Source organism: Diuraphis noxia, unplaced genomic scaffold (genome assembly GCF_037042655.1).
Source record: "Diuraphis noxia isolate RWA-SAM2 unplaced genomic scaffold, SU_Dnox_SAM2 contig0003, whole genome shotgun sequence".
In the NCBI taxonomy this organism is placed as follows: domain Eukaryota; kingdom Metazoa; phylum Arthropoda; class Insecta; order Hemiptera; family Aphididae; genus Diuraphis; species Diuraphis noxia.
In genome coordinates, this window is record NW_028301713.1 from 10438520 (window position 1) to 10466467 (window position 27948).

At 29.4% G+C, this 27948-nt stretch overlaps 3 protein-coding genes across 3 annotated transcripts in view; 1 reads left to right on the top strand and 2 right to left on the bottom strand.

The window, feature by feature from the left end:
• The window catches only part of LOC107165601 (neuroligin-4, Y-linked-like), a 354388-nt gene that overhangs the window by 38912 nt on the left and 287528 nt on the right, over nucleotides 1-27948 (top strand). The window lies entirely within an intron of this gene.
• LOC149056696 (uncharacterized) lies at nucleotides 25337-26583 on the bottom strand. The gene has a single exon (XM_089222256.1). It carries the CDS (start codon nucleotides 26579-26581, stop codon nucleotides 25373-25375), a length of 1209 nt encoding a protein of 402 aa, XP_089078382.1. The 5' UTR covers nucleotides 26582-26583; the 3' UTR covers nucleotides 25337-25372.
• Nucleotides 26712-27486, bottom strand: LOC149056697 (uncharacterized). Its single transcript, XM_089222258.1, has one exon. The coding sequence runs from the start codon at nucleotides 27484-27486 to the stop codon at nucleotides 26734-26736; it is 753 nt and encodes a 250-aa protein (XP_089078384.1). The 3' UTR covers nucleotides 26712-26733.

A 27948-nucleotide genomic window follows, 5' to 3' on the forward strand; every position in this document is an offset into this window, starting at 1 on the left:
TTATTGAACAAGGAAAATTCGGCCCGGTTAGGTATCATATAAATTCAAACCATTTTATATTAGGAAAAATATAGTTAATACAAAACATATTTAATACATATGTAAATAATAATAAAAAAATCAGAAAAATATTAAGCTTTAAAATTATTTAACTCTTTTCAAATGGTTATATATTAGGCTATTTTGTTTTGATATTGCAAAATCACTAAACTTTTACGAGGGGTTTTAAATAAAAAACCTAATCTTACAAGTAGCTAAAGTTCTTAGATATATCAGTTTCATTATTCTCCCTCTCATTGTTGTCTTTATTAAATTATGAAAGAATGTCACTAAAATTACCTATCTTATAATAATGATATCATTGTTAAGAAAAAAAAATAGCTTTGAAACTTTTTCAAATTAGTTTAAAATATAATGGTTATATTTTAAAAGAATAAAAAAAAACATTTTTTGAGACTTAATGTTTTTAAAAAGTAGAATGTAACCTCAATGTCGTGGCAATTTCATTATTAATTTAAACAACAGTTGTAAAAGTAGTGATTTAATTATTATTTATAATATGTTTAAAAAATATAGATATACTTAAAAACATAAATGTTGGCTTGTAAATATAATTTTTAAACTGATCGTTTAAAAAAATCATGGAATTATCAATAAAAATGTTAATACCATACAACACGCGATCATTATTTTAACGTTTCCTATTATTATACAAAGAACAAACATTTTTGTATAATATGAAACAATTATTTGTCATTTTAAACTTTTGATAACATTTAGATAAAAACATCAGATAACATCAGTTTTAACATAAACCAAATTGAGCGAAAACAAAACCTCCACACATATCTCACCTAGACTTTATTCAATAATAAATCCAATCATTGAGACATAATAATTGTTTTTATTGAGTTTCCAAACTATAAATAAATGTTTAGGTATACGCTTAAAATGGGTACAATAACTTTTCAAATTATTAGACTTATATTCTATTGTTTTAATGAAATATAAAAGTTTTATGTTAGTATTATGTACGGGAAGTATCTTTTATTTGCGCATATTCAGATAAATATTTATTGAAACCATATTATAACTAGGAATTTAATTTCATAAGGAGTATATTAAGATACAAAATTATATGAACATTTTACATATTAGGTATATATTTATATATAACTATATTAAACATTTAATATTCTATTATGCAGTACGTTTTGATTAGTGTGATTACTTTGGTACTGGTCATTTTAATTCTATTAATCGATATAGAAATTCATTTTCATAATTCAATATTTTAACACAATTATTTATTTATAATTATATATTTAATAATTTATAATACCTACATAATTATAATTATTTAATACACTTTTTTATTTTCCATTTATTTTTTATTTAACGGTTCTTTATTTAGGTATACATTTATGCTTAAAACAAAATAAAAATAAAATAAATACATTTAAAACAAATTAAAGAAGTTATCTATTTTTGGATATTTTAATAAACTAAATAACACAAGTACTCGACATGCAAATAAAATTGAAAGATGTAACGTACAACGATATGCTGTAGTCATACTGATAAGTTCAAAAATAAAATGGATTTATAAACTAATCAGTTTGAAATACCATAAAAACGATAAGATTATTCAAAAAAAAGTGATTAATTATCCGGTACTTGGTGATTTCAATAAAAGGTCAATTTAACATTAGTAGTAAACTAGTAACATACGATTTGATTTTGAGATTTTCATTTTCATTTTTGATTTTAATAAATGGTTGATTCTATAAACCAGTAATCACATACCTCCCTGTATACAAATATAATATGTATATAAATATTTTCAAGTAACTTTGATTTATCTGTTAACAGTGTTAAATCTGAAAGTCTCGTTCATAGTTAAGCACAATAAGAGTCCATGGGTTGGCTAGGTAGTAATCCTAAGAACAGCTTTAATGACTTACGTTTAATTTGAATGATCAATTCATATTCTCTGATCGAGATAGGGAGCATTATTATTTCTAAAATTATGTTGTTTTTGTTTTGGATAAAAAAAACCCAAGGTAGGTGGTTGAAGTTAATTGTAGGGGTTTTAAACTGTTCTTGATGTGTTTTTATTTTTGCATATTTTTTATGTTATAAAATATCAAAAAAATAACATATTAATCGTCTATAACAGAGTTTGGTTGTTATACGACTCATTGTTCTTGACATATACCATTATGACAACGTGTATACCTTAATATATTTTTTGCGTTAGTTCGTTATGGTAAATGAGAAGAAAAAACCAAAAAATTATAATAACTTATGAAAATTGTTTTTTTTCCAATTTTTTTTATTTTTAATCTAGATTTTATACAATCTGTGCATAAAAAAAGTACAATAAGCATAAATGATGTTTTTTAAAAATTATATATATATATGTATTAGCTTGAGCGTCTTGAGGGAAGAACAAACCAGCAAAGGCACTTCGGCGTGAATTTTTTTTCTAAGTTAAAGCAATTTACTTACATAAAATATATATTGAGAAAAAAACCTTGTGTGATGGTTTATGAAATTAATTGTGTTGGATTATAATAGCTTGGGAAAATCACTTTTTAACTTATATCCACATCACAGCACTTAGCTTGGTTGTATAAAAAAAATAAAAAAATAAAAAACATGCATAAACATGGGGAATTCAAATATCTCCCTTTCCAACCTCTGAGATATTACAGCTTATCTAATTAAGTTCTCGGAACTTAATTATTACTCTATCTAGTCAACTTTCTGATTAAATATTACTCTACGCTTCAGCATGCCATGTTGTCTTTTTCCAGGACACTTATAATATTTCAATAAAATTACTACATTATCTGTTTATTTTGGGCTAATAATGGCGGTGGACCAAATTTGGCCATGAAATATTCAACAAACTATTAGGTACCTGTTATTACTTCAGTCTCGTGGTTTCTTATACCTAAAATGATTACAATTAAGTAATTTTAACACAATACACATATCTTATTATAATATCTCAGTTTCTCCTCTTATGATATACATAATACATCGTAATTATATATCTCAATTATCTTTCATATTTTAATGTATTGAGTCGAACTAAAAACATAATAATACTATTGTAACCGCCATGAGCTGTTGAGTATATTAATACTCAACTGAAGAGTTCCTATATTGTTTACAAAGAGCATCATGTTATAAAAACCGTGTTGTTGAAATACATTAAATTTTCTAAATTCTCAAATTTTTAATAACTTACGAGTTATGTTTACCCGAAATATCCATAAACCTTATTTAAACATTAGCTGTAGAATTTGTGCATCATTTAAAATGTTGGACTCAAATTCTACAATTAAGGCTTATATTAATATACCTACGATTTCAAGCAATAAACAAAATATATTTATATCTAAAAACCACAAAATGAATTTAATCTCTGTACGTTAAAATCCACTGTGATATTGTATTTAAGTATATTTACAGCTTAGCGGCAAGTCACGCGTGTATGCATAACCACTATCGTTTAATTTTTGCAAAACAACTGTATATTTACGTAACTTATATTTATCGTTAAATACTTTTGGATCGCAACATTTACTATATAAGCGAGCATGTAATGACAATTTTTCTGGCCGACAAGGCGCTCTTTTGTCAATCTTGTTGTCAGTTGTTATTATTTTTCGTCAAGACTAGGGTAGAAAACCATAGAATAATCCTAATAATAATAAAGATGGTGATAAGAATGATATGGTAGTAACCCGTCGATAACCTCAGCTGTATAAATACCGTATTCGCGTACATACTCCTCCAAAATCCCCAATATCACGTATTATATGAACATCCTTCTGCAAGATAAATAAAATCTCGAATATAGTTTCACCAAACACAAAAATATTCGACCCTAAGTTCTGATAATAATAACCGGAAAAGGTTTTTTAAACGCTCTTTCAGCTACTTTAGCAGCTGATGTACACACACACACATACAACTACTGACGATTGTTATTTTCAAGTATGACCGTCTATCGCTCAAGTCCGAATGAGTGTCACACACATAAACACATATTTATATTTTAACATAATATTCAGCCACCCATATACCGTTTACTCGCTACCTACTAAAAGCCTTTTTTATGTTTAAACATATAGGTCCTATAGTAGGTATAGGATTATTGTCACAGCCTTCTTTACCCAATTATTTATTATAACATAGGTATAATTTTATAATTCTCTTGAACTTTTGCAGTACTTGACACAGTGGTTGAATTGGAGGAGGACGCAGGACTGAGCTACTCTTCATTTTTCTTCAAATTATAGTGTACCCCTTTATTATATTCATCAAGGAATAGGGTTACTATTAAATTAATTCACTTTATTGTTCAACTTCATTTAGAGTCCACCTTTATTTTTTTTCCAATTCAACCACTGACTTGACAGTAAGAGGATTACTGTTTCAACTCGTCATCAACAAAGTATGTCCATTATATACGACAAACTATCTTCAATAATATAGATTATTTATAATATAAATTGTATAATAATTAATTGCCCTTACGCGTTTCGATAATATGCAGTTTATTTAACGGGGTTCGATTCATATTAAAAGAAACAAAGCAATAATATAATATATTTCAAATCTGTATTATTAATAATATGGAAAATGCAATTACGAACTAGTACAATGTTAGTTGAAGCGTTACGTGGCAAAGTCAGCAATATCCAAACGCAGTGATTTCTGGTAAATGTTGAAAAACTGTTTTACCTTTATTTCTTGTATTTTTTTTTTCGTTGATTAATAGTAGAGTTTGGTGTTATTTTCTGTAATCATATCATTTGTTAAATGTCGATAACATTAAATAATAAAGGAGGGAAAATGGACTTTGTCAAATTTTCTGCGGAACCACGGAGATTGCCGCTTTTGTCACAGAAACGCATGGAGATTGCCTTATTTGCCACAGAAGAGATTGCTGTCTCTGCCGCGCGTGCTATTATGATTGGAGATTGCTCACTTTGCTGCGATCAGCTAGTATTAAAACGTTTTATCTCGATGGGGGATTATATGTGATAAAAATCAGTGTCACCAAACGGCGTGGAGTAAAAAGTTTTATATGAATATTATCAAAACATATATTTCAATAAAAGTGGATATTGCTGACTTTGCCGCGTAACGCCTCAGTTATAAAAACAAACCCTATCATGAAGTAGGTATGTAAACAAATCTATTTGAGACAATAGATATCAGATGAATATAGGTATACTCCATGATTCATTGTTAAATGGTTTCACACAAAAAGTATTTTTTGCCCTTTATAATAATTGATTCAATTTTTCAGGGTTTTTAATAAACATAATGTTACCTATACTTTGAATAAAAATAAAAATGATAGGATTAACAGTATACAATTTATGAGTTCTACTCATTCGATGCAATTCATTGTTTATTATAATTCAGCGCAGAATGGATGTATTTTATATATTATCTTAAATTAAAATTAAAATTAAATTAAAATGTGTTATATTAAGTATCCTACATGTATTTGTTTTTTTTTTTTTAGGTAAGTGACAAGTTCTTGGAGTGAAGATATAACATTTTTGTTTTTGTAACCATCAAACGACTAAAAATTGAACACGGATGTTGCTTTTTATGAAAATTCATTTTTGGAATTTTCCTTCAGTTATCATTACAGGAAATAGAATAGAAAAAAAACTGTAAAGGATGCAACCATAACAAAGGTAAAAGTTATACGGTATAATATATTGAATATTTAGGAGTTCTAAACATTATATTGAAATGAGAATAAAAAGTATGCCTAATTAAGTAATGACTCTTACAAAACTATTTGAAATATATTACATAATTTATTTGAAAAATATTTTGACTATAAATCGCTATATTATTTCTTATATATTTTAGACATAATATACAACGTATTATCAAAAATATTTAAAATTTTTAATTTTTATTGAACGTTATGGATTCAGCAACATAGGCCATTAGCTTTTGATGTTTATACAATTTATTATATATTATGTACAGTTTTTATTTAAATTTGTTTTACTATTCATATAAATATAAACTACAACATATCAATAAGTATCTATAACCCATATTTTTTGACTGCATAATCATTTTGTTATTTTTTTTAGTGGATATATTTTAAATGTTAATCCATTAAAAACGCTATTATACTCATAATATTAGTCAATTAGATACATAATATTAAATGTTGAGTAAAAACAATTTTTTTAATTCATCAGAGTATTTTAAGAACCACGGCTAGTTATCCGTATCAGGAATAATAATTATACGTGTTGTTATTCCTATAATAAAATCGTATGGTTTGTGACATATTTTCATTTAATTATAGTTTTATTTTTGTATGATTTGGGTATTATGAATTTAAGTTTGAATCAGAGATCGGAAACCGTTTCAAATTTTAACGGTTACGATTTCGTTTTTTGAGACCAATTTTCTACATTTTCTGGTTTTGGTTTTGTTTCGGCTTCAAAAAAAAGTTTTTAAAATTTGTCGGTTTTAAGAATGGTTTTTTAAAATTTTCGGTTTTGGTTTTTGGAATGGTTTTTTCAAATTTTTATTTTATTTTCCTGCTCTAATAATTATAAACCCAATTTTTATTATCTATTAAATATTCAAAGCGAACACTATTTCAGGCCAAGAAATTGTTGGAAATTTAAATTTTTTTAAATTTTTTATAAAATTTTTCGTTTTTATCACCAATACTCAATATGCAATAAATAATAGTTTATAAATAATAGTAACATTATAAATACAATATATCATTATTTTAATACCTGTTTTGTTATAGTTAAAACACGGTAGGAAATGGGAATACATTAATATAATATAAGTACTATTATATTATGAAGTATCTTCTTTATTTGTGACATGTATTTTGTCTAGTTTTCATAAAAAAATGTGTAACTAAAAAATGCAAAATTTAAGCTTAAAATGTTAACCATATAGCTTCCTTATAACAGTCTCATACAGTGCATGAATTTAGTAGTTGAAATTCATCTCTCTTCATCCCTTTTGGACATTTACAAACATAAAATTTTATTTAACACTTTTTCTATCATAACTCATAACTCATAAGCTATTACTAACAAATGAAAACAATACAGACGTGCATAGCCGCATAGGGGCAAACTGCGAACAATATAACAATAATTGTGATATTTGTATTTAAATGTTGAACCAATTAGTATAGTTTTAATATAAAATATAAATAGAACAATATTCGAATTATCAATTAATATTTCGTAATACTGAGTATCTAATAGCATTGGGAATTTTATTAATAAATTCGGACATTATATTATTTTCTTCGCACGAAAATACTCAATTTAACTAGGATTATTAACAATAATGTAATTAACTTCATAAAATTCGAATAAACCGATGTATAGGGTGTGTTAAAAATATATTATTTTACTTAATTATTTCAAAAAAAAATTAAAGATAGCCATTATGTTGAGTTTATTTTTCTGAAAATATTGACGTTTCAAAATTGTATTTTCATTAATTTCCTCATTTTTAATATTATTTCTAGTTTTGAAGAAATCAAATATGATTATAAATTTATAAGTATTATAACTATTAGGAACACGGAAAGTATTCGGCCAGTCGTATGGGAATGCGCGTGGCGCGGCGGGTCACATGTTTGATAACATTACGGTGTTAAATAATTCGCAATTTTTTCGAAACTAAAAAAATATTAAAAATCTGAAAATTAATGAAAATAAAATTTTGAAACGTCAATATTTTCAGAAAAATAAACTCAACAAAATGGCTATCTTTAATTGGCTTTTGGTGTCAGTTCCGCTTCAGGTGTTCAATAAAGAAAAAACTACGGTTTAACCGGTTTTTCAGGAACCATTATCAATATATTTTTGAATTTTTGTAAAATTCAAAATATTCCAGCATACTTTTTAAAATTGTTTTTGTAGTTTCTATCAACAATTATTAAAATAGTTATTTTCTATTGCAATATGTGACATGCGTCCAAAATTTGAATCATTTTCAAAGATGTTTATTTTAGTTAAAAAGTTATTGTGTTCATGCATCATAGTTTTACAAAATATTTTAGTACAATAGTATGCCGAAATACATTGATAAAATAAATACTTACAATATATTTTTATGTATTTTCACAATTTGGTTGACTTTCATCCGTTTATTCTTTTTTTCATTCTTTGATAATAATTGCCGTCCTTCTGCGAAAACAAAGCTTATTATCGTTTTTGAATGTCAATCGAGTTTAAGGATCAATATATAATAATTTGTGCACATATTATTATATTAGTGTTAATAATCACGTTGAATTTCAATACTTATGATGAAATACGTAGTTTACAAAACATAAGAAATTCGTGTTATGATGGTGTTTTCCAATAAAACCAAAATATTAATCGTTTACGCGTAGTCGCAAACAGCGGCAATTCGTTGAAAATTTGACAATGCGATGCTTCAAGTATGACCAGCGTAAAATTATGTTGTTATTTAAATTATTTCAGGTGTAGCATATTTTAAAATGTTGCTACCTGGTCACGAATGACATGATCTCGTATGACTGCGGTAGTGGTTTAAATTCTGTCACCTCAAACATGGTATAAATTCTGACGCCCAAGCTCACGGTGGGTTGACGTCGATCGTTGTCTAAATTGTTTGTCATATCACGTAGGTCAGTTTTCAATATATAATAGAAAATGGCGCCGATGATCATAGTTTGATGTTTGGTCCATTTACGCTGTGCTTCTTTTTTATTTTAAAAATGTATTCTCGATCAGTCCGTTTTAACGTCACCGTTTAGAGTAAGGTAAAGTTCGTGTGCATAGTCTTGTAATTTAGTGTGTGAACTAGACTTTCGTGGCTGTTGTCGACCATTTCTCAGCGTCCGTCTAACCGTTAGATTCTCGGACAATCGTCTTTTCACGTCGACGTTCGTGTATGCGTGATTACTAATTTAAAATGGCGTGCATTGCGACGAAATTTCATCAACGGATACCCAGGTAAGTACTTTTTTATTTTCTCATTAGTAATTAGCATAATGATTCTTTTCTCAAACTATTTAACTTGACATGTTTTATTGTTGTATTAATTAATCTATATACTTATAGATTTTATTTTTTATTCTAAAAAAAAAAAAATTAGAAATTAACTGCAGAGGAAATTTTTTTTTAAATTGTTATCTTATATGTATCACTGTTTAGTCGAATTTGTCTATAGACTTCACTACATCAGTGTTGCAAAAACCATAGTAATTTTTCAAAAAAAATTGGAAATATCTTTTTATTAACACCACTGTTAGTCTGAAATGTTAAGTGAGATTTTTATACATAGAAATCAAAGACATCTTTTAAATTAAAATTGGTTTCAGTGGCGTTCGGCATGCCTTCCGATACTATTGTTATATGAGCGAATACGAACATATTTTGTTTCTAATTATTAATATGAAAAGTTTATCGGATAGTATATCATATTATTGTCTATTAAGCATGAAGTATTATGTGATTCTTCGAACAGTCATGACCTGTTAACATATTTTATTTGGAAGTATATAGTGTCTTTTAATCATGGTAATAATTACTAACCACGCGTGTTCTGCGTACGAAATCCCATAAATAGTTTATTAAACATCAACGGTAGCGTCGTAAATGCTTTCGACGTATTATACAACATTTAGTTCCCCGTGGAATAATAATATTTAATAATATTGGAAATAAATTAAGTGCTGCCTTATGTCCGGCTCGATGATGAGTGGCGTTCTTCGGAATATATGCCTGCCGGCCACGAGACGAGACACACGAATGACGTACAAAACCGATTATTTATTTACAACGGATAAACGCTGAAAGCCGTGTTCGGGTTTTGATAAGAATTACAGATGACATTCACCACGATTTCGGAAATATTACATCCAACTCTCGTTCCGTATAAATAAAACATGACTGCCGAAAACGGTTTTAGAAATGTTTTATTACGTGATTCGTATTATGCTGTGTGCCACGGCGATCCTATAGAATATTTAGAGATGCAACGCCCCGGATGGTATATAACATCATCGCTGTCTCCTTTAAGTCTGCTTTTGTTGTGTGTCTGCTGTTCGGATATAGGAACCGTTATCCGGATTTCTCTATAATCCAGTGCCGTACGTAACCACCCACCTTTATAATAATATAATATCGGTAATGCATTGAGCTCTCGCTTTCAAAAAAACTATTTTTGTGTACCTATAAGTTTATACATACATCGGACGAAAAAACGGGACTGAAATCAGAACAAAAAAAAATCTAATAACATCGATGGTAAGATATCCATTTCCACAACCTAAACTCTTCTCCCCCATAAAAAACTAAACAAAATATTATTATTATTATTATACATATATCGTAACCTATACATCCATATAATTAAATTAATATAACGATCTACGACGTGCGTACCTATAAGTACAAAAATACGTATTAATTCGTCATAAATAATAAATTATTCACTCTTCGTGTCAATTTATTTTTGGAAACGTAATTATATGTAGTTGTTTTAAACACATACATTACCAATGGTATACGATGCAAGACACAAGTATACAAATTGTACACATAATGTTAATATAAACACAGTAGGTACCTATATTAATTACATCAACCGTAGTGACTATATTTTACACTTACGTAACGATTTTTTAATAATATAATATTTTTTGGTGGAGGAGGGTGATTCACGAGAGTCGAACGATTTGAAGGGAACAATGCGGTGGTGAGGTTTGTGTGTATATTTATACATATATAAAGTGGTTAAAGACGTCCACGAATTTGCCACACCCGCGCTTCGCTCGTAGAAATCGATGCGACAGATATTAAATTGTACATTCGTTATAACTTTCTTTCGCTATTTATATGAAATACAAAGCATATATACGTATACCCAAATCATACTGGAGGTATTGCACGTGTTGTCATTCGATATACGTATGTTAGGGGTTTTTTTTAAACTAATGTTTTCGTTAACCTAACCAGCTGGACTTACTGATAAAAATATTATGATTTTTGTTCAATCCATAGTAAGTTGTCATCAAAATTGTTTTAAGTGCTTAGGTACGCCATAGGTAATAGAAACAACGGTAGGTATAGGCAAAATGAAATTCGGGGAACTTGAGGAGCACTCTGTATGTGTAGCCCTTTTCACTCCAGGATCCAAACCGAGTATGTGTGTATTTTGCGTAGTGACTATTACCTAACTGCACGGCTTAGGTTGTTTGAGGATTGGGGGTTGGATAGAGAACTAGCCACGGACGAGCTTAACGAGCAATAAAACACGACGCGGGCGACTGACCGTCCATCGCCCCCGGGGATTCGATTAGAACACGGTCGGCCGATTTTGGGTTTGACCGCGACATTTATTTCAGCTGACCACTTTCGCGAAAAACCGTTAATGTGTGCCGTACGAACTGAAAAAAAGACCAGGTGTGTTGGTTTATTAGTTATACAACGTATAAAAAGTACTCACAGATTCGGGTACAGCTTCAAAGAATAAAGGACTCTTGACTAGTATATTGTTACGAATACATATTATAATAATCGTTGTTTAAAATATGCAATTTTTCATCAAAAATTTCCGTTTACATTGTTTTGGTTTTATATTTTTCAAAATATTATAAAAGACAAATTTAAACTATAAATATAATATGGAGTACCACCTCCAGTGGTAAAATTGTTCATTCTTGGAAACGTGTGACTTTTTATTATATAAAATTCTTTTGTGACTCTATTGTATTATTATAATATGTAAAAATATACAGTTGTGTATATTAAGGGATTTTAAATTTGATATAATAAAACATAAAATATATTATATTCGTGACCTAATATCAGTCGTCACCACATCAAACGAAATTCACTAAAACAATAACATATAACACACACACTTCCGTATAATAACATTGTACATAGAGATTAAGATATATGTCGGTTATTGTGGCCATATACTTGAATAGGTAGATACACTGCGTGTATGTACATGTATAATTTATAATCATACGTTTTGCATCCTTTGGCAAGAATGTGTCGTGAAGACTTAATGGCGACTATAACTTACTTTTCGGATGGTTAACCGGACACCACGTTATATTATTATCATTATTATAAAATATGATATACAACTCGTGGTGTGCGGCAACAGCGCAGGCTAGTAAGTTTTGATGAAGACCTCTTTCCATTCCCTCTCACGTTCCTCACTTATTTCATGTACACATATATACATATATTATCGGCGAACTAGAGCATATACATCCACCCCACGTTAATTGCATATAGCTTTATATATTATATTATATTAACATGTATATGTTCGACCTTTCACAAGCCTATACTTCCTGCTGTCGTCGCATCGTTCAGCCAAGCTTTGCATATAAATCGCCAAACGTATCTCCTCACCGCATCCTCGTGGTAAAAAGATGCGTGAAAACATCTTTGAATATGTTGTATTATATTATATATGTTATCGACACGGTGAACTAAAACTTATACTGTCCACCGTATTCCATCATGCATCATCGCGGTAAATTACTTATTATACATTCGCATTGTATATGTATTCTATACACAGTATTATTAGGCATGCATAACCCTGCGTGGTTTAATAAAATAATCCTCTATAAAAATATATAAACGAAATTAAAATTAAATCATTGTTTATTATAAAAGAATATATTTGTTCAAGCATGGAAATTATAATTACATAAAAATCTATTAGGGATTATGATCTGGAAACGTAAAATCATTAAACTGTACAGCATATATATACGTATATATATATATAATATGCAGCATTAAGTATTAGCTCAACCAATTTTGAAATTTTATACGGTAATTTAACATTATTTTAAATAATTATTAGGTTAGGTTAGGTATACTACTAGCTTATATATTTCTAAGGATTATATTCTTCAAGAATTATAAAAAGTTTAAATTTCAAATGCACTTATCGTAGTTTTACTCTTTTTACCTTTTTTGTACTAACATTGTATTACTAACATGGATTTACTCAAAGCAAATCACTCCATGTCAATTAAAACAAAAAATACCTATATATCTTTATAAATATTTAGATGAATATTAAGAAATATTTTTTTTTCGTTTGAATAACTACTTTTATAATAATGTGCACCATCATTTAGTTGTACCTACCGGGCTGTTTTAAAAACTTTATTTCCCTTTAATAAATGTAAATTTCTGGAAAGTAAAATTTTTTTTTTTTTTGATCCACCACGTTTCAAAACCCGTTGACTAAATAATTTGTTTATTTTTGTGTGTTTTTTTTATATCCGTCCATTGTGTACGGCCTATTTATCTCAATGACCGTTCAGCAATACACTAAGCCTATTACACAGTGATTTGCATAAATCACCCTTATTACTTTTTAGAGCTATATAAGGTATATATAATTTATATACGTATATTATATTATATTGTGTGTGTTTTATTTTCCACCAGAACGTTAAAAATATAATAAAATTGCTTTATTTTTGTATCACGTTGCACACTATAATCCGAGTATAGCTATTGTATAATTTTCTTTAATGTCTAATAAAAATAAAATATGAATTATAGAGAAAGTTATTTTCCGCAGTATCTCCGATCGTTATCGAAATGTCCAATTTATTTTAGAAACATTACTTTTTTCTTAAATTCAAATGGATCCCTCGTGAGCCACCAAGTACAATGCGATAAACTACTTGTGCATAACGTAAACGACAATCATATTATCTTGTCGAAAATTGTGTTTCAAAAAATTACAATAACAATATGTACTCCTTATATTATACTATTAAGCAGTTATATTATATTAGTAAGAAACCGTAGACAACAGAACAACGATTTTGTTTATCTCGTATGTAATTATAAAATATTTAATTTTGTGTGACTGATTTGATCTGACTATCACGCCATCACGGTTTATTTTTGTTAATTATGTAAAAAATAAACTTTTATAACAGTAAAAAAACAACAATAATCAATTAACGATAATACATTCTTAAGATTACGTTCGAAGTCGTGACATGTTTGATGTATAATAATGTTTCAGGACAGATAATAATATTATGTTATATTTTATGATCTCGATATGATTACACCCTTCATGCCGACGACCGCGATGGTTGGGATTGGGATAATATAAGTTTTAAAATATTTATTTTTCATAATATCTGGCAGCTTGTAATATTAATTAGCCAAAACTCGCGCGTTGTCGTCATGTGATATTGGTACATTGCGGATATCAGAAACTCCAGAGAAAGCGGCTGTTAGTTTTAATGATATGAGGAAGTTATATAAGGGTTTGAAATATGCCGCGTCTAAGCCGATAAATCGCCGCACCGGCGAAAAACCACCGCCGCGTTTCAGGAGAATATACTTTGCCGATTTGGCCGAGAGCCCGGCAGACCCAAAGGCGCCACGGGGGCCACGATGCCGAAACGCTTCGGCTCTGAAAATAGATCCCTTATAAGTTATATTTATATATCTGAGTAAATCACTTACCCTAAATTCGAAATTCTAATATGAAAGAGAATGAGAGGGGGTAGAGAGCGTTAGAGCTTGATAGGTTTTCGGATTTTTGTCACAATAACTTTGTTGTTATTATATTATACATTTTAATTTACAATTTGACCCACAATTGGAGTTGACCTATAAACAAATAAACAAATTGGTTAAAAATAACGCAAAATGTATTTAAATAATAAAAAGTACTATTTAAAAACCAATCGAGAATCGATAATCGTAATTTTACATTAAATCTGAAATTTACACATATTATGTTTTAATTTTTTGTAAAAAAAACGAAAATGAACTAACACGAGTGATATCTATTAAACTAACCAATTTATTATTATTATAATCATTATTTTTTTTTTAACTGGTAAAGAATATTACATAATACGTGCGATAACCAAAATTTTTTCAATACAAGCTACATTAAATGTTAACATATATAGTAACGTTCAATAAAAAAAAAAAAAAATATATATATATAATGTTCTGAAATATTATATTAACGTTGCAGGTATTAATACCTATAAATTTATAAATTCTTATCAGTGGGGGAAATTGTTTTTAAGTTTTAAGTATCTGAAGAATTATTGACTTTCATTCAGTTAAAACATTAAACGTAATGTACATTTTTAAGTTTTTAAGTGCTGGGTGACGAGAAATCTTTTGAAAAAAACCATCAAAGTATATCTGAAGCCTTCCCGGCATCCATTACGCATTTTTCTTTGTGGTATAAAAATAGGTTGCATTTATTTTAGCTTTTTTAGGTCCGTTTGGCCAGCACTACCACTTTCGAATCTAAATACCAAACCCTGATAGTATTTTGTACTTTTTTTGTACAATTTTGTACAACCCCCCAAATACGAGAAAACCCGATTTTACCATGCGCGTGATGGAGAAACATTTCCCCAGCACTGCCAATGACCAATTATGATCCTATCAAAATTTAATTTATACAGTATTTTGTACTTTTTTTTGTACAATTTTGTACAACCCCCCCAACACAAGAAAACCCGATTTTACCATGCGCGTGCTGGAGAAACGTTTCCCCAGCACTGCCGATGACCAATTATGATCCTATCAAAGTTATATATCAGGTATAAATATATCATGATACTATATTATACATTGGTAAATACCTAATATGAGCAGTATGTACTACATTTATAGCCTAATTTGTAAGTTATTTCATGTTTATTAATAAACATGTTTGGAAACAGCTACTATAAGGTGTACAATTTAAAAAAAAAATACTTGTATTTGTATTCAAATACTTTGTGAGTATTCGTCAAATACATTTTTATGTAAGTATTGTAAAAGTATTTTTAATACTTTTTTATGCGAATACTAGTATTAGTATTTTAATACTTTTTCAAAAGTATTTTTTACAAGACTGGAAATGACCATCTATAACAATCTAACCATAAATAATACAACGTTCATGCATAAACCAGATCCTGGGGTTTTTCTATTTTTACTTATTGTTATTTTTATTTAAGCCATAGACAGGTATAGTATGGGGATAGGAAGACGCGGCTAAACTCAGGTTTTTCATTACTACCTTCGTTGGTTATTATTAACTTATAGTCAGCCGTCCCTTTATTTTTGTTCTACAGTCGTACTGAGCAGGCGAACAGCGTAGTACTTTACTGCTAGAAACACAATAGAAAATATGATGGCACTGGTAAAACATGCAGTTCGAATATTAGATACGTTACCTACTCCAGGAAGCGAATGGAAAAAAAACGAGTTTTATGTTGTTTTGGTATTTGTACAAAATTGTATATTAGTATTACAAAATAGTGCAAAATAAAGTACATAATACTGTATAAATTACATTTTGATAGGATCATAATTAGTCATTGGCAGTGCTGGGGAAACGGTTCTCCAGCACGCGCATGGTAAAATCGGGTTTTCTCGTGTTTGGGGGGTTGCACAAAATTTTATTTTGGTTTTACAAAATAAAGTACATAATACTGTATAAATTAAATTTTGATAGGATCATAATTGGTCATTGACAGTGCTGGGTAAACGTTTTACCAGCATGCGTATGGTAAAATCGGATTTTCTCGTGTTGGGTGGTTGTACAAAACTGTACAAAAAAAAGTACAAAATAATATCAGGGTTTGGTATTTAGATTCGAAAGTGGCAGTGCTGGCGAAACGGACCTAGCGTTTTTATCGATTTAAAACTAGCATAACTATTATACTATTAAGTTACGTTATTATACGATAACGATAATATGTCCTCATACGTTTGAACGCTTAACAGAGCCATTCAAAGCTTTTTTACGCATAAAAAACTATATATTTCATTTAAAAAATGCATTTATAAAGAATAAAATACAAATATTACACTACACGACCATAATAACATTATACCTAACATACTACTATTACATAATAATATATGTCATTATGACCATTATTTTGTATTTAAAAGTAACCGTATAACAAACATTGTAAGGATTATTAAGTCGTCATATTTTAATGCTTAAAGCGCCCGACTTAAGGCGTATTCATTATAAAAAAATCTCGTTGTATGCGTAATACCGTTGTAATTATCGTTCTGCTGCGATCTTTATCTTTCCGTTCGACCCTTATTTTATTGCTAGAAAATAAATTGTTTTGTCTGCGGCAGTACCTATAAAATAACTCAATCCTTTTCTAAACATTCAATTGCGTTTGCACAAAATATTATACGAAGTTGTATGAGGTCCATCGATAGGATAGTATATACTATTTTTGGATAAAACAATCATTGGAGTATTTTTAGAGATACATAATAATGTAAATAGCTATATATTATTAATTTTACTACGAATAAAATTATCTAAGATTTAACAATACGATATTCAGTTAAATAAAATATTATTTAAAAAAATTTACTTTAATGAAAACTCGTCACAATTATTCTTTTTCCTAAACTAAAAAAACCTATTCATAACCCCTCCTCATACAGGCCTATAAGTCAACTACCTTTCTTCTTAAAACTTTTAGAAAAATTTATATTAAACAGCATCTACTCAATCATTAACGAAAAGAAATTAATTCCTGAGACACATTTTGGATTTAGGGAAAATCACTCAACCATTTACCAAATACACCGTCTAGCGATACCATTGCCTAGCTGTTATCTTGAAAAGAAACTTTACACCTCGGCAGTATTCATTGATATCACACAGGCCTTTGATAAGGTTTGGCACCTCGGGCTCATTTTCATATAAAAATCATTCCTACCCCCTTCATATTACCTTTTTTTCAAATCATACCTTAACGACCGCTACTTCCTTGTTAGGTCAGGAACAGAACACTCTAGTATCTCTCCAATCTTAGCCGGCGTTTCTCAAGGTGCGGTTGTATCGCTAACTCTTTACAATATATACTCAGCAGACCAACCCACTAATCCAAACACTCAAGTAGCCGAATATGTCGATGACAAAGCAATCTACTCCACCTACAGTGATCCTAACTTAATTTCGACGTTTATTTATCCAAAGCCATTTGAATGACTTTTCACGCTGGTACTCCAACTGCAGGAGCGTCAAAATAAATGAAAATAAATCTGTACACACTACCTTCGCTTTCCAATACACTCATCCTCCTTCAGTATATATAAACAACAAGTCTATCCCAAATTCCGACACAGCCAAAAATCTCGGACTAACTTTCGACAAACGTCTAACATGGGCTAAACACATTTATACAATATAATGAAAATTAAACCAACGTCTCTACTCACTCAGGTCCATTCTTCAAAACTATCTCTCAAAACCAAAATTCACATCTATAATCTCCTTCTAAAACACATCTGGCCAAAATATCGGAGTGTTCCAATCAAAAATCCTCAAACTCATAACTAATGCTTCTCCTTATGTCTCAAATCATACTTCTCACATAGATCCTTACATTCAAAAAATCACTAAAACAACCAAGTTGTACTAATCCAAACTTAGAAATCGCCTTCAAAATCATACTAATTTTAGTTAAAATGTGTTGGTGCACAGGTTTGTGCAAGTGAATTACATTTAAAATACTCCCGGTAAGTTAGAGTAAAGTGATCACTATACTTTAAAACAATGTAATAATATGTTAATTTAGTTTTATTATGCACAAGCAAAATACTCTCTTGAACCCAAAATTCGGAAAGGTTGTGGATTTGAATCTGCATGGTTGAAAGGTATATTTTAATTCAGCAACATCGACTACGCTTAAAATATGCTATTGCGTTACCATAAATATTATTGTGTAATCGATCTTAAAATACACGTCAGGTTATATGGTTGTAACATAGGCGTATATTTAAATATATTGTAAATTAACGTGTCATTAACTACTACACATCGTCATTCATTATAATATGAATGTATGTTGGAAAATAATATTATTTATAGTATGCTTGTCTAGTCGTATTCTATTTTTAATTTAATTTGCCACTATAGCAATCGTTGGCAGTGCGACTTCTCGTAAAATGTATTAACAGCTGCCACTAAAACAGTGGTAGATATGTATTTTGTATATATATATATATATATATACATACATTTAATAATATATTATTGGTCCCTATCGGAAATAATGCACAAACTCTACACAAACAGCACTATGTGAATATAACGCGGCTGTAAATTATTGTTTCAAGGCCGAGAGGGGTCTATGGTTCTATATATATATAAACATCAAGTGCATCGCCACTAAATCACACAAGGAGCCACGGTGGTAGCTTTGTGGTTTTGTAATTTCGATGGCGAATTACATTCGCACTCTATATACGAATTACTACGACTAGGTATATAAGACGAATGGAAATTGTTCAATATGATGGCATTTTTTTTTTAACTCGTGTAAACTAAGATAGTTGAAGTGATGCTCTGTCATCTCTACATTTGGACACATTTGCAAATTTTCTTGTTTCTCATCTAATGAAATATGATATATGACGTGCATAATAGTGCCAAACCTCGGCTCATGACATATCGTGCATCGTTTATGCATCTCGTGTTTAATATTTTTTCTAATATAATAACAATAATTGGTATTATTTCTTTCCTTGCTCTTATTCATATCATTATTTTTCATTATATTATGCTGATTGTGACTTTCTTATTGCTAGCCCACCCTTGAATTTATCATACTGAACACTTATATTTTAAAGTCTACACTCTGTTTTCACTAGTTTTCTGAACATTGTTATTAAAATGTTTCGGTCTGACTTAGCGACTAAAAATCTAAAAAAATATAATGACTATGGACTGATGTCATGGCGCAACGGGCGGAAACTCGTGATTTTATTCACCTCCTACTTTTATTATGCTTGCATATAATTAAATATTATATTGTATCATTATATAGTTCGTACGTTGGAACACCGGCATATTAATTTCATTTCGTGTACTGAAATTATAATAATATCTGAAATCCAAATTAATAAACTAGTTAATGCCATTTTATGTATAATATGTATAGTGAACTTCCGTCGTATTTTTCCAGAAAAAGATGTCTTACCAAGTAACCTTGAGAACCATTCTCCTCTGTTTTATTTTTTCCGCCTCATTCTTCATCGGATGTTTTTAAGAACACTTGTAAACGTAGCTAATAAAATTATACATTTTATATAACGTATCTGTGCTATATAACAGATTTTTTAGAAAACAATGGAATATACACTTGATTTATATATATATAAGTTGGTAAAAATGAAAGCTTAGCAGTATTATCCATTGTTACCGTCTAAACGCATAACATTTTACGGTTATTTTACAATTTCGTGAGTTTGGTTTATTATTACCTACTAATTACGTGTGATGCCTCTACCTCAATTTGTGTGGTTAAAATCATTTTAATGACATAATAATATATTATATACTCATCTATACTTTTTCATAAACATTTTATGAGCCAGTAAATTTTCATAGTTCAGTGAATATACGGTCATAGATTGCAGTTTTTTTTATTACTCCGTACACATAATTGAGAAAATAATTTATTTTTTTAAATTTTTATCTTTAATTAATGTCATGTTACGGTGTTGTTTATATTCAAAAACATTATAGTTATTTATGTTGATGTAAAAATTGGGAAAAGTGCTGGAATAACAAAATGCAAAATGCATACAGTTTATACATTATATTGATATTACTATGTATAATATTATATTGTATGGATACACTAATAATATACAAGCACAACACATCACACCACATTCCCTTACATCACATACCACCATTTAGCTTTTAATCAGGTTATTAAATTTATTGATGCTGTAATCACATCTGACAGTTGTTTTACTATTAACCGATAACAATATCACTTATAACTTACTTATTAAAAACAAAAATTTAAAGTATTATACATCGCATTTCTCATGAAAAATAATTGGTTTGCGTATCACAATAAATAATTTACAAAAATATGTTTTCCTCAACTGCATATTATTATTTTGCTAGTTAATTTTTGATTTTATTGTTTGAATATTTTTTTAATGACTTCATTTTATTATTTTATTAATTACTTTCAATCAAAATTAGCTGTATTTATATAAAATTACAAAATATAGGAACCTATAATTTATTTCAATGTTTGTAAATTGTAAAATACAGTTTACCTATCGAATAAGAGATTCAAATTATTATAATTTTATACTGATCGTTATACACCAAACTACATGCTACTAGATAAAATCGATATGATAAATTACATGTCGTCGTTTGCTATAATTAAATGAAATGTGATGTTCACAAGATGGAAAAATCAATTTAATCGCAAAATTCACCGTATTTAATAAACGCATATTGTAATCAAATTTATGTTGGGGCTTATAAAATTATTAAATAATTGGTGAAAATAATAAGTAAATAGTTCCTATACATATATTGCGTTAAAATCAAATTTTATAGTATAATACAATCTTATTTAGCTTAAATAAATTATTGCCTCCACGTATAATTAAATATTCAGCTAACGAAATAAAAAAAATTATGATCTAATTATCAAACATAGTTAAACTATCATATTCCTAAATTAAACTTTTAAACAATAATTCACATCTATTATCTATTATACACTGCATATTGCGTATAGGTACATCAAATAATAATAATAATTATTGTATTGAAATACCATTTTAGTAATAATATTATAGTATTAGTCTGCAGTGTTGTCATTTTGTCAAGGAGGTGAATTGTTGAATAAACACGAACCTATGTTTAGTAAGTCCTTATATAGCCCTCTACGTTTAGCCAAAACGGTTTTACGGAACCTATATATAATATAATATATTCACGTATACTACAGTCTTTAGACTTTCATTACGCAATAGAGCGATTTAGTGACCGTATTACACGGAGTTTTGGACAATTCCGGGGATTGATTGTTACTGCTTGCGGTATATATATTATGGCCGTATAGATAGGGAAATTGCTCTGTTTACATTTTCAGTGGCGGCCCTGTGTATATATATTTCTATAAACATTATATACGCCGTTGCTAGCCAGCAGTATAGTAAACTTGCAATCAAGTTTTACCGGACTACTTTAGTCTATCACGTGGACCACAGCTCATAAATATTCATACATATATATATATATATATATATTATATACGTTACTAGCACACAGTCGCGGTCGTGGCATTATAAGGTCTATTTGTCAACCAACGACGGGTGGAAGAGGAGGAGGTGTTGGGTGGCTTCTGTTGACTGCTACCACTGTTGCCGCACGATGACACAATAAGCACCGTTCGGCGGCTGCAATTGTGTATTGTATTACGAATAACGCGCTAGCGAGAGTTTGTACCGCTGCAGCTATAACGATGACGATGACTTTGGGAGACATTGAGTTGGCCGATTAATGTGCTATATTCCGTATATTATATAAAGCGTAGGTCTAAGTGTACAGCGTACCCGGCGGAAATTCTCGTGCCACCACCGCACCGACGTAGACTTCCGGCGACCGAGGGACCGCGTTGAGAGGTCGTGTGCGGTTCGCGGATCCGACGAAAGAGTGGTATACATTTTGCAATGCTCGGGATGGGTTTGAACAAACGTCGGTGAAGTCAGAGGGTGGTTTGCGGGGAGAGTCAAACACACGCACAATTGTGGGTGGGCGGGCGGTCGAGGTTGAGTTTGCCACTTAGGCAAGTATCGCGTGCGACTCTTGCCATTCATTAAACACGCTCTCCGGCTTTGTTATTCGCCTGGACCCCCCTGGTGGGGCTTAAGACGTTCGGGTAGAAGAAGAATATATCTAGCATATATATATATATACTCACACATATACCGACTCGATAATCTGTATTTGAACGTTCACGGTCGTCGTGTGTTAAAGTTATAATAGTCGTTAAAGTGTGCGTTCTGGATGGCTGGAGCGAACGTAAAGAAAATAACTCGAAATTGAAAAACTGTTCGTTTTCGACTTTGTTGGTTTATCGAAACGAAATGTAATTTTTTGAGGTGCTTTGTATTATATTCGTGGTTATCGTAGTATGTGTGTTTGTATGTGTTTTATATGTTCGGGAGTTAATTTTCCATCATCTTGTGATGTCAGTGTTTGGATTCCTACTACGATATTACTATTATATCATTGTTATTATTATTATTATTGTTATTATTGCGCCACTGCTGAGAACGTCTCGAGAAATCATATTATTCCATATAGGTATTATACAGTCCCCCGTGTGCAGTTCGGCGGCGATCAATCAACAACCATGACATGGGTTCAACCTCTAAGGCTTCCAAAAACTCAATAATACGATACGACATGTGACCCCCTACACACGTTTAATGATATTATTATAAATTATAATGATGCTATTATCGTAATTTACTATTCATTTCAATATTTTAATGGGCTGCAGCTAAGTTCATAAGCCTCAATTTTTAGCGTTAAATAAATGTGTTTTGGTACTTTTGAGTGTATTTTGCATAACATAAAATATAACATACCTACCTATGTTATGATATTTTTACTGTTTATTATTATTATTTTTTTTTTTAAAACGTTTTAATTAAAAATAAAATCTACGCATTAAGTCTGTATGAAATAACTCTAAAAGAGTTATTTTGACCGCTCTGCGTGTAGCCATCAGTACGCACCACGAACAAATTTAAAAGCACGTTTCGTTGTGTAAAAAGTTATCTAATTTCATCATAAAACATTTTTATTGCTATTATGTATTAATCAAAACATTTTGGATGCACACTTTATGTCGTTTTATTTCATTCATAATGGGATATATATCCAGCTTCATTTTACTAATGTGTCCAAACATGTGGCATTAAAATCACTATAAGACCTTATAGTATATTTGTTTAAGTCAAAAATATTGTAATTGCATATTCAGTGACTCGTTTTAAAATATTTATTCTTTACACTGTCGATTAAGTTATAAACAGTAATTATCAAACGCAGCAGCAGTCTAATCATTTAATACCTATAGTTGGAATACAAATTATTTCATTAAAATTAATTCGTTTTAATTCGTTTTTGGAGCGTGTTTTATGCCGATAAGATATACGCAAGTTTTTTCATACCTAATCTAAAAGTTACTAAAAATATATAATTTTTATAAATAAACCGAAAAATAAAACTTAACGTTTTTTCTGACACAGGATGTCTCGTGGCATCGTAATATTGTATATTATTTTGTTATATACTTTGTTTTATAATGTCCAACAGTTAATTGATTAATATGTAGGTACTGTTTACAAACTCTCAAAACTTTACCTAGTAGTCATACCTCGCCATTTAGTGTATATTATATTACATTGAAAAGTTTTAGCAAACAACCTGTAACGCGGTATTATATATATATATATATATATATATATATATATATATATATATATATCATATTCCGATATGCAATAAAACAACAAGTTAAAATATTATCATTATTGTTTACGTTTAAATTATTTGCTTTTGATTTCACTTAAACATTGACAATCAAATTATACTTGAATGGTTACCAGCAGCCTACTAATGCTAAGATGATTTAGTTTGTTTTTTTTAAGAAAAAAAATTGTGCATAGAAACGATTGAATATTATAGTGTTCACTATGTCCGAATATTATATTGTATCAGATAATTGTTCGTTTAAAAAGCCTAAATTTTAAAATTATTATTTATTATTGTTATAAATAACGGAAATGTTCAATGTAGTTCTATTTTTAGTACATAATCCATTATTATATGCATGAGTGGACTGTAAAAGAAGAAGTTAGATATTATCAAATTACTTGGAACTGAGTGTTAAAATAGTATTATTATTTACTATAATAGTAATATGTATCGTCACGGCATTCTAATATTATTTTAGGTAGTGTTATATCGATCAAACCGTAATAATACATTTAACATGTTATAATATGTCAGCCATGTTAGGTTAATTTTCCTGCCGAAACTTTGTGAAATAGGTAGGTCGATATTTACTTGTACATAATATGTACTAAGTATATACAATGTGTTTTTAATTTAAAAAAAAAAAACTCATCTCATATTTTTTATTCCTACATAACATTGTGTATAATATATGAGTAGTATATATTTGTATGTTCACAGCCAGCTTTTCCACGGTAATTTTTTTTTTTCAAGGGGAAAATTCTCGCTTGGAGCACTCTGATTTACCGCGTAACACAATACGGTGATTACACAAGATTGTCCACCTATTTGCGCCTTACACAAAAATATTTACCGTATCAACTATTTTTCCCCGTTTTTTAAAATTTTTTCAATCAAATATTTTTATAAAAATTATATTTCAAGTAAAGAACACAAATTATTTAATAAACTTTTTTTATTTTGTTCAATAAAATTACACAAGTTTTCTTACTTCTCTAGTAAAAGGTACATATTCTACAATACGATCATGAATTAACAAACAATAAGCAGTTACACCTGTAAGAGATTCCGATGCTTCAATTTCCAATTGAACATCCACTGCTGAGGCTGTTGCCGAATCATTCTGTTTTGAAGTATCAATAACTATAATGGGTGCGTTCGATAGAAAAGTAGATGGACTCAATATAGGGTTCCGTATACTTTTTTCGTAATACGATTCTTGAAACGATGTATACATATCATATAATAATGTAAAATTATTTTTTGAAAAATCTAAATTCAAATTATCATACGGATATGCAATCGAGTTTAGAAATACTTTAACGTTCGTTAGATTACAATGGTCGAATATACTACAATCTTTTGTTAGTGTATTTTTACGACCTTTTTGTAATCCAATTATAATAAATCGTGGTTTTTCTAATTTTGAAGCGGTTTTCAAGTTCCATACTACTTTTTTAGTAGTCCCGAGTTCAGGATATTCAAAAGTTTCAAAAGATCTAAAAGGAATAAACAAACTTTTTTCTTTTTCTACAAGTTTCAATAACTTTAACCTTTCTTCATCATCAACAGTAATATGCGGAACCTTCCAGACTATTTTATTTAATACAACTTTACCTGAAGCAGCAACTATATCACTTTTAAGACTTAACGCATTTAAATCAGTATGACTTCGAGTTAATATTAATTCCAATCTTGAATTTACTAATATTTTTTTATAATCTTCAAACAGTCCTAACCAATATTTCAATGGAATGCAAGCACTGAATTCACCTTTATCGTTTGTTAATTGTGTTCCATTTTTCAAATTCCAGCCAGAATTTTCGTAACAATTATAGTTATCTGGTGTACCAGATAAGTATCCTTTCAGCGAGCTTGTGATTCCAAGAACACGTGTGCTATCTACTTCTATTCCATTTATTTCTAATCGTATTTGTTCGAAGAGGTATGAATAACCATTATTACACAGTTTCACTTTATCAGGTTCAGATATTGTTCCTTCTAAAAAAATAAAGCTCTCGTGTAGATACGGATAAACATCTGTTTGCTGTACTGATATTCGTATTTCATCATTATTATTAAACGATGTTGTGTACGGTGTATATGAATGATATTCAATTTTCGTTATTTTAGAATCCGTCTCGTACCGTGAACTTATATCTAAAATATCACTTTCAGGCATTTTGTTTTAATTGATAACCTAGAGCTTGCAAAATTTTTTTATTTTTCAACGTCAATTTTTTTACTTTATTTGATGTTACCGGTACCACTTTAGTCTTATGACTAGTTGAACTGATCTGAAGTAGCGGATTTATATTGAATTTTAATCCCATATCAAGATCCGTAACGTTTAATATGTAACACGATTGTCAATGCCTCACCAAAATTGTTAATCAATTTATGATCTTGATCAACTAACTGAACGGTTATCGTATCAATATTTGTTTTATTCAATTTGTAATATATTAAATTTGACGGTGACTGTACTACTTTCGATCCTAGCGTTTCACTAGGGAAAAACTCATAAATCGAATGACTTTGAAGATGGTTGTTGAATGATCCTTGAGCTATATTACACATTACTTTTATAGAATTAATTGTGTTTAAATTCATAGGTTTTTCCGATCTATGAGTAGATAAGAGTCTTTCATACTCTGGCTTATATTCTCGTTTTTCAAAACCCAATACAGGTGCCATGCTATGTGCAATCTCAAAGTGTAGTATTCCATTACATTTTATATTTGATCTGAAATCGTTAGGATCAACCGAAATGTCACATGTTAACTGAGTTTTGAATTTTTCATTATAAATATTTATTTGTTCCTTAACGCGATGCTTAATATCTTTAATTTCATAACATCCCTCTTCCAGTTTAATATAACACCACATACGATCATTATTATTATTATGATCACCTACTTCTATAGCAAATTTATTATTATGTTTATTGATATTCGGGAATGAATTAAATGTCTGCAAACATAACAAAGCAATTTCTGAATCTTCGTAAAGGTTTATAGACGGAAAATAATTTGCAGATAATGTGGTTTTGTCCCCGGTTAAACTTAAAGTGACTGACTCGTACATTCTAATATCTGAGATATAAATTTAATAATGAAACTAGTGACGCTTAATATGCAGAGCAACTGTCAATGTCTCATTAAAGTTATCGATCGGATTATTGTTTTGATCAACTAACTGTACAGTTATTGAATTAATGACTGTTTTGTTTAATCTGTAATATATCAAATTTGGTGGCGACTGAACTACTTTCGATCCAGTTCTTCCACTAGGGAAAAACTCATATATTGAATGACTTTGAAGTTGATTGTTGAATGACCCATGTGCTATATTACACATAACTTTTATAGAGTTAATTGTGTTTAAATTAGCAGCTTTTCCCGAACGAAGATCTTCATGTAATGGTCCATAGGTTCTCTTTTCAAATCCAAAAACAGATGCTATACTGTTTGGAACATTTAACTTTAGTCTTCCATTGCATTTAATGTATGTTCTAAAATCGACGTGATCAATAGATACGTTGAATGT

Excerpts from the sequence above, each read along its gene's own strand:
- LOC149056696 (XM_089222256.1), bottom strand. The coding sequence starts at position 26,581 with ATGCCTGAAAGTGATATTTTAGATATAAGTTCACGGTACGAGACGGAT.
- LOC149056697 (XM_089222258.1), bottom strand. The coding sequence starts at position 27,486 with ATGTACGAGTCAGTCACTTTAAGTTTAACCGGGGACAAAACCACATTA.